General features: G+C 53.2%; 1 protein-coding gene across 1 annotated transcript; it reads right to left on the bottom strand.

Annotated features, from left to right (window-relative positions):
* Window positions 1–1,448: 1,448 nt before the first annotated feature.
* Window positions 1,449–5,044, bottom strand: LOC123449174 (endo-1,4-beta-xylanase 5-like). The gene is made up of 5 exons (XM_045126284.1): window positions 4,766–5,044; window positions 4,648–4,679; window positions 3,116–3,445; window positions 2,907–3,008; window positions 1,449–2,795 (listed from the first exon to the last, which is right to left on the bottom strand). The coding sequence occupies exons 1-5, from the start codon at window positions 4,860–4,862 to the stop codon at window positions 1,674–1,676; spliced, it is 1,683 nt and encodes a 560-aa protein (XP_044982219.1). The 5' UTR covers window positions 4,863–5,044; the 3' UTR covers window positions 1,449–1,673.
* Window positions 5,045–9,187: the final 4,143 nt, after the last annotated feature.

A 9,187-nucleotide genomic window follows, 5' to 3' on the forward strand; every position in this document is an offset into this window, starting at 1 on the left:
GGGGCATCGCTTGGAGCTTTGTAAGCACTACTTGACTTGTTGTGCAACTCATGTTTGTCCTTGAGTGGCATTTCATGAGCAACAATCCTTCCAATGACTTATGTAGGCTTGACATCCTTGTAGTTGGGCATCATTTGGATTAATGTGCACACGATGTCGTATCTTCCATTCAAAGCTCTAAGTATCTTCTTGATGATGAATTTGTCGTTCATCTCTTCGCTTCCTAAGCCGGCAATCTCATTTGTGATGGGAGCTAGCATAGAATACATCTCAGCGACTCCTTCACCATCCTTCATCTTGAACTTGTGAAGCTAACTTTGAAGCACATCCAATTTAGATTCTCTGACGTAATCGGTACCTTCGTGCATATCAGCCAAAGTATCCCAAATTTCTTTTGCATTCTCAAGACGACTCATTTTGTTAAATTCTTCAGGACACGACAATTGAAAAGGATATCACAAGCTTGAGCATTGAATTGCAACATCTTCAGTTCTTCCAATGTGGCATCACGATCCGGTTCTCTTCCTTCTCCAAAGAAATCACCTTGCATACCAACACGAACAACAGCCCAAACGGCAGGATTGTGACCAAAAATATGCATTTTCATTTTATGCTTCCAACTAACCAAACTAGTGCCATCAAAATATGGACCTCTATTGTGATAATTTCCCTCACAAGACGCCATACTCTCCTAGGTTGTGAAACCAATGCAATGGAGACCAAAGCTCTCATACCACTTGTAGGATTGAAAGTATGTCTAGAAGGGGGGTGATTAGACTACTTGACAAGATAAAACTTAGCCTTTTTTTCAATTTAAGTGTGGGTCAGTTTACATGGGGCTATCTAACATTAGACATTCATGCAGTTATTTTTTATTATTTATATATTCTAGCTCTATGGACAGTAGTAGCATTTACATATTCTAGCTCTATGGATAGTAGTAGCATTAGCGGAAATGCAATTCAGCTCCCGGAAGCACGTGCTACAGCCCATGTAAAATGAATTTTGATATGTCAAAAAATTCCAACAAAAATATTATATGTTGTTTGTCACGTCCAAATGCTACCTGGAATTTTTTAGGCAAAAAGGTTAAGCATTTTCTTGTGTGCAAAATAATAATAAAACATCAATAATGTGACACCCAAATTTATTTATTTCACTAACAAAACACCACTACTCTGTTTCGCATGAAAATAGTCAAGCATGCTTGAGGCACTAACATGAACATCTATAAAAAAATCATAATGCTTTGAAAATATTTGCTATTATTTTTGAAATTACTGTTCATCCGGATGCAAATGCACCCGAGATCGCCCTCATTCCTAACTAGTAGAGGCGAGCTCGCCGTGTGCGGTGTGCACCATGGAGATTACAGAAGCACGTTGCACCATGGAGATTACAGAAGCTAGCCGTGTGCGGTGTGCTAGACGAGGCGAGCTCGCAACATGTCATAATCAATTGCTCGTTTTTTTTCTTAGACATAATCGTTTGCTCGAATGGACATTACTGTAATTACGCGTAACAATCGCTACACTAGTAGTAGGAGTATATAATTTAGTAACACCACGCATCGCACATGCGACGATATGTGTCAGCGGAGGTAGAAGCCCGAGGCAACAAGTGCGGGCAGCAACAGCGTGCCACACATATGGATCGGAACACTAGTACTAGTGTCATATCTGAATGGTGATGTGCCTGGTCTCGTCCCCTGGAGACAGCGAGAAGGTGGCCTGCTTGGAGGTGTTGCCGGCGTTGACGGTGACGACGTACTCGCCGAGGTAGCCGCTGAAGCTGTAGGCGCCGTGCGCGTCCGTCGGGCCGGCGACCTGCCCCGTCTGCCACTCCTGCAGCAGGCGGTCGACGACGTCCCCGACGGGCAGGTTCTTGAGGTTCCAGTCCGTGAGGCACATCTGGTAGCACCCGCTCTCGTGCAGCGCCGTCCAGAGCATGACGCCGCTGACCGCCGGGTGCGCGTACGCCTCCCGCAGCACCTGCTCCAGGTACACGGCCTGCGTCTGCGCGTCGAACTTGTTGTTGATGTCGATCTCGGTGAACCAGATGGGCAGGTTGAGCGTGGCCAGCTTGTCGAGCACGGCCCTCATGTAGGGGATGTTGGGCTTGGAGAAGTGTCCCTCGAGGCCGATCCCCTCCAGCACGGCGCCGCCGGCCCGGAGGTCCTTGAGCCGGGCCACGTACGCGTCGACGGTGGAGGAGGCGTCGTCGCAGGTCTCGACGACGTTGTACTCGTTCATGAAGAGCGTGGCGAGCGGGTCGGCGTCCTGCGCCACGCTGAAGAAGTCCATGGTCGCGTTGGGGCCCAGCCGCTGCTCGTAGAAGTTGAAGTGCAGCATCTCGTTGTTCACGTCCCAGTGCGCGAACTCGCCGCGGTACCGGGTCATGAGGCTCTGGATGCGCGTGTTCACGGCCGACCGGAGGTCCTCCGGCGACAGGCCCTTCACCCAACGGGGCGTCGCGTCCTGGTTCTCCCAGAAGATGTTGTGCCCGCGCACCATCACCCGGTGCGACCGCACGAACGCCAGCATCTGGTCCGGCACGTCGAACCGGAGCAGCCCCGACGCCGGCTCCGTCGAGTACCACTTGAGCTCGTCCTCGAACACCGCCGCGTTGAACCGCTCCACGAACCATTTCTGGTACGCGTCGTTTCCCAGGATGGTGGAGGCGATCGCCGACCCCAACGGGAAGTCCTTGGCGGTCTGCTGCACGGACACCGACGCGCCCACCACGCGGGTGCCGTGCGGGTCGGCGACGTGTATGGTGGCCATCCTCTTCCTCCTCTGCTTCCGCCCAAAATAAAAACACACATCACATTACTCCCACTCAACTAACTACTACCACTCTACCAGGGAAGGTCAAGTTGGCACAAGAAGACAGCAAGAGAAGTGTACCTTCCGGATCGTATCTTTCTGGTGCATCGACCATTGATCCGTCGTGAACGGCTGGAGCGAGCCGCTCGCAATGGTGATCTTCATGGGGGTCCTATCAGCATTCTGAAATGCAAAATCAACAAGGGGGTAACAAATCAGGCACCACGTTTCAGCAAACAGCCTCTCCCGAGAGGCACATCACATCTCTCGGATTTATCATATATGTGCACCTGAAAGAAGATGACGGAGGTCTGAGTTGGCCAGTCGAGGACGAAGCCACCCTTTAGGAACGCCCAGCAGTCGCTCCTGGCGAGGACCGTGCCGATGCACCGTGTGCCGGAGTTGTCCGGGGCCAGCCTCGCGGTGATCAGAGCCGAGGAAGAGCCCTCCAGCTTCACCCAACCCGAGAAGGTGTACATTGTGGACTTGTTGAGGTTGTAGACCACAAACGCCGGGGACAGGACGCCGGTCTCCGTCGTCTTGTACCCGTTCGGGTCCTCGCCGTTACCGTACTTCAGAATCCCGCCGTTGTACTGCGCCGGCTCCGGGTGACCTCTGCACTGAACGCCATGTACAACGCAAAGATGAAAGATTTAATCACCACCACTAGCAACTTATTCCACGAGCGATGCATGGGAGTGAACTATGTTGGCCTAGTTTACTCGTCGCCAGAGCTACCATTGCCGTGCACACCCACTGAAACCTCCATCAGTCCATTGTACATGGACAGGACAGCGACAGCAAAGTTCAGCTAAGCGTATATACAAGTAATAAGCAGTGAGCAGCTCATTTGCCGTGTCAGTTGGTCGGCCTGAAAACGCATGTTAGTAGTAGGCGCGTGCTGTGCTTGCTTCCAAATAAGAGCATCGAGCAAACAGAGTGAACCAACTCGTCATGATACTTCTAGCCATTTCAGAACATACCGTGGACTAATATAATACTTCAATTATGTCACGAAAAGCGTGCTACTTAGAGCATCTACAGCCCGACATCTTAAATGATCACGTCCGCGGAAGCTCCTGGTTAGACAAAAGAGATAGAAAAATGTATCGTATTCGGGTTGTGTGTAAACCCTCGTATATCCATCTCAAATATGGAGATAATACGAAGTCTTGCGGACGCGTCCGAACAATCCGCCACATACGATGTGATGGGCATATAAGAAAAAAATAATAAGAAATGTGGTTGTGCGAACGGACAAATAAGGAGCACGTTCGGTCACTGACCGGACGAGTTTCCAGACATTTATGGGGTTATATTTGCAATGACCGGTTGTTGTTTTTTTTTTTAAACCGGGCAACCCCTTGACCGGTTGTAGATGCTCTTACAAATTACAATAGTTGTCGTTTGTTGTTGTGTGATAATTTTCATTCTTTAGGAGGTAGGTGCGGGTGGGCTCGTGGTCTCCGAGCGCACACATGGGAACAAAACTGAAATAACTGAAGAAAACGTCAGGTGCACACTGTGGGGAGAAAGCAGCGTTGGTGGTCGACTGGATTTGGGCTCGTCATTTCGCCTGCCCCCATTCCCTATCCAGCTAGTTCTAACCCCATGGCATGAGCTCCCCAAGACCAAGGGCAATGCCCGCGCTGCTAAACAATGCAAGAACAGTTGGCAAAGACCAGCTTTGTCAAACTACACCCTCACAGTCTCATCAAAGAAAACTAATCCCTCCGCAAACTAATATAAAGACGTTTCAGATCACTGAAAGAGGTACTCTAGGATTTCATAGAAGGAACACATCTGCAGTAATAAGACTTACGTCCGTGTGGGCAGTGTAATCGTACCAACCATCTGCATGCAACCAGAACAGTTCAGACGGTGTTACCCATACAGTAAAAGAGTCTGAAACAGGAACAGAAGCAAAGAAAGAAACTGACCAGGAGGCACGGCGGCGACAAGCCCGCCGCCGCAATGCACCATCCACCACGCGAGAAACACCGCGGCATGGCTCAGAGCAAAGCCACGGCTCCTCATCTTGCACCGGCAAGCTAGCTAGCGCCGAGCTCTGCTCCCCAGCTTCGTGTGCTCAAACACGACCTTCTTCCCAGCTTCGTCTTCCCCTCACAAGCTGGTGAGCGGATGCTGATGACGAATGGATGTATGTAGGTATGAATGTGTGTACCAGCTACTGGTATGATCAGGGCAAGGAGTGCTACCCCATCCGGGGCTATATATAGGCTCCCAGGTAGAAGACGGCCGAGGCGGGGCATTTCGGCGCACCGTCGCTTGTGCGCTTCCGGGTGGCCGCCCGCTCGCCCCGCACCTGGCGGGCCGCCATTGGCCAGCACCGGGTCACGGGCCGGCGGCCGTGGGCGCCCACCACGCGCCCTGGCCCGGAGGAAGCGGTGCGTGCGCGCCTTCCTTCCTTCCCTTCCCTTTCCCGGTTTGGTGCGGTGGTGAGAGTGAGTGCCCTTGTGGTGCTCTCCAGCGCCGGGCCTAGCCAGCACGCCCTGTTCGCCCAGTGCCAGTGGGTAGGTTCACATGCGCGCGGTAAGATCGATCGTATCACATTCACATCACAGGTCCTGTGAGCGAGCGATCCCACCCCGCCTGGTTCCGCTGTCTCGTACCGGTCCCGTGCTCGTCGCCACGGGAAGGGAACTGTGCCGCCGCGACAGTGCCGGCCTGGAGCTTTCTCATGTCGTTTCGTTCTTCTGTTGCGTCGGGTTTCACGGCCCGTGCGCGGGTTAAATTCTTGTGGTGGCGGTACGGTGAGTTCACGGTTGCGGATAGGCTGTCACGTATGTCGCGCGTGGTGCCGTGTCCGGGAGTCTGTGGAGTTTAACAGCGCTAGGGTTGTTTGCACTGTAGTCGTCCAGAGCTCATCGTTCATGATAGGGGATCACGTTCCCTGCAGGGCACACCTAGGGTCGACGTCGCATTAAGTAAGTAGCAAGCATGTGATGACATCGCCATGGAAAACAAGCATGTCACACGGCCTTCTAAGGAAGGGAAGCTGATCATTCCAGTTGGTTGTAAACCGCCTCGGCATAGGTGGCCCGGCCGGCAGGCCCGGCCCGAAGCCCGATATCCAAGCTGGGCTTGGGCCTCACATTCCTGCGAGCAGCCCGGCCTGAACTTTGGGAAAAGCCCAATAAAACATGATTTTTATGCATTTTATATGAATATATATAGGCATGGTATTATAGTATTTTCTTTAAAAATAGCTATATTTTTATCTTTAAATACAAAAAACATCCCTATTGTTGGGCTGCGGGCTGGGTCGAGGCAGGCTTGGGATTTTGAGGTCAGACTTCATAAACCCGGCCCAGCCCAAAAATGCCCACGTCTAGTTGGTTGTTAGAGCATCTAGTCTCAAACTCCCCTCAAACATCCAGCTGGAGTCCTCGGTCACAAACAGTTAAAAAAGGACTCAGAGGGACATCTCAAAAGTGGCTCAAACGTTTGGGCTAACCGGCACTGTCGTGGGTATAAGCCTGACAGTAGATGTGTAGGGTACGAAAAGGATGGGCAGAGCCTTAGCTACGGCGAGGTTGTATGAGTTCGGGCCCCTCTGCGGTGGACGTAATAGCCCTACGTCTCAGTGCTCAGGGAGCTTGTTTTCGAGTGAAAATATAGAATACAATGAGTTGCTAACCCCTCTACCAGTGGGGGAGGGTGGCTTATATAGAGTGCGCTGCCCTCCACAACGGTTCCGGTACAGAGGTGGAGTAGTGGGGATTGAATGTGTACGTTACAGGTAACGTACGCCCTAAATGCTAATAAATGCACCTGGAAACGTACGACCGTTTCCCTCCAGGGGGGTTACGATGTATCGAGTGGTATCCAGTCGGTTAGCTTGATATCCTCCGAATGTTAATCTCCGACTGGATGGTCGAGGACCTGTTACCGATTGGATGATGGAGACTCCTTAATTCAGTCGGAACTGACTAAGGGCCTTGTCCTTTGTGAGGGGTAGTCCTTGGGTAGGACCTACATGACAGGCCTATGACCCTACCCTAGGACTATAACCCCATCATTAGTCCCCGAATGGATTGGGGTTGAAACGACGAAGCGATGCTTGAAGTTTGGATCCGACTGGAGCGGGTTTGGCTTGGGCGTTGCTTGCCTCAATCCATTTTATCTCTTCTGTCCAACGATCCGAGTGGAAGGAGTCGCGAAACAGACTTTCGGAAGCCGAGTGTTTCTGCGGCATCTTTTGACGCGACCGGTCAACTGACAGCGGCGGATTTTCCGGGATCTCAAATTTTGGGTTCCGCGCGCTCAGCGGGGATGACGCCATCGCGCTCGAGTAGCGCCTGACGCCTCAATTCTCGCGCCTTCAACCTCTCCACTAATATCGCCGAGGTGGGTCGGGGGATAAGGTTTCGGGCCCGCCTGCCAGCGACCCAGTCGGAACCCTACTTAAGCCTCGACGGCGAGGGTTCTTCGTTACGCTCGCCGAATCTCTTGCCTTCGCCTGCTCCGTCTCTCTCGCCACCTCCAGCGCCTCTACACTCTTCCTTCCTCCTTCCTCCCGCGGGCTCGTAGTTTCCGCCATGACCAAGGGTTAGACGAGCAAGATGGAGGCGAGGAAGAAGAAGGGGAAGGCGGCGGCTCCTGCTCCCCCCGAACGCCATTGCCCATCTCTCTGCCTTTATAGTTCTGTGCGAGTGTTTCATCGGTTGTCCTCCCCATTGGGGGCTGTACAAGCACATATTTTCTGCTAGATCCTAGACCATCAAACGACTTAGTCAGTCGGATGATAAAACACATCTTCTCCAGCTCTGCGGGGGTCTAGGTTTCCAGAAAAAGAGTCGGAGCAGTTATCCTGCCCTCCAGCTAAGTGAGTCGGTCAGGAACTGGCAGTCGACGTGGTTCTACTGCCACGACATTGCCTGTCCGAATGCTTCGACAGGGCTGCCTCCCTTTAGCTTAGATCGGCCCGCCCCACCTAAGCAACTCGCGCTCACGAGGGCGGAGAAGAACGACATCCAGCCTCTGGTCGGGGCGCTCGTAGATGTCGTCAGGAGGGGGTCACTGGCATAGACTTGCTGGAGGTCTTCCTTGGTCGGCGTATCCAACCCCTGCAGGCTCGCGACCACGGCATGTGGCATTATACGGGGCCCGAGGATTCCACTCGGACCAACGTTGTGGGCGTGACTGAGGAGAGAGTAACCTCGTGGGTGCTCCAGATCACAGGCCCCTGCGAGAATCCCAAAGGATCTCGGCGAGTGAAGCCCTTCTGCGCGGATAATCCTCCTCCGAATCAGGTGAGTGGCACTCGTCGAGTGCTCCTAACTGTCTTAATCTTATCGTTTGCTTGAATCTCTGTGTGACGTTTGATGTCGCCGATTGAATTTTATGCAGGAGTGGACCAACTGGTGTTCTCCGGTCTCGAACGGGAACCCGGCCGAGGAAGAGGAAGGCAGCCAGGAAGGCAGCATGGAGAGCGCTAAATATGTCTCCGACAGCGGGGAGTCGGAGGAAGAGACTAGCGAGGAAGAGGAGGAAGACGAAGAGCAGGACTCGCCGCCTCCGCAAACAGAGCATCGGACCAAGCGCCGACATGAGCCTGCCGTTCCCTCGGCCCCTCTAGCATCTTCGAGTGCTCCGCCCACTGCCCCGGTGGTCCCGAGTGCTCGGAGCACCAAGAGGGCCAGGGATGCTGCCGTTGAGCCTGCGGGTCAGTCTTCCAAGGCGGCCAAACCGAGTGGGTCCAAACATCGGAAGGCTCTGCCACGGATGAGGGTTGTTGTCCCCGTAACCTCAACGTAAGTGTATCGATCTTCTAATTTCTTCTGATATCCGAGTGAATCCGTGTTCATTGGTCGAATGGATTTCACTCGACAGAGTCGCTACTTCTGCCACCTCTCCGGCGCGCCAGGAGGATGACCTCATGGACATGGACAATGTCGTCTCGTCCCAGCCAGGTGTGTTGTAGTGACTTTGAGTGTTTTGTTCTATCATAGGTTCTGCCTCTTTCTTTTTCTGAGATCTTGCGTCGTTCGATCTATCAGGGGCGATTCGCGTGGCCAAGGGCGATCAGGGGAGAACTGAACAGGCTGCGGAGCCCGTTCTTGAGGTTGCTCCGCCTGTTGCTGCTCTCGCTGCCGACGTGCCGCCGACTGAACCGGCGCTGGTGGTTGAGGTGCCGACTGGAGCGGACCTTGGGATGCCTCAAGAACTTCCGACGATGCCAGGCTCGTCGAATGTCGAGTTCAACATCCAGCGTCTCCCGGAGGAGCAGGTGGGAGCGGCCAAGGGAGCCATGGTGCAGGCGGAGCTGATGGCTGGGGAAGCCAAGAGGGCCTACGACTCCGTCGCGTCCTTGTACCAGTGGAGTTTGGAGCTGCGGG

This window comes from Hordeum vulgare, chromosome 4H, assembly GCF_904849725.1.
Source record: "Hordeum vulgare subsp. vulgare chromosome 4H, MorexV3_pseudomolecules_assembly, whole genome shotgun sequence".
NCBI lineage: Eukaryota > Viridiplantae > Streptophyta > Magnoliopsida > Poales > Poaceae > Hordeum > Hordeum vulgare.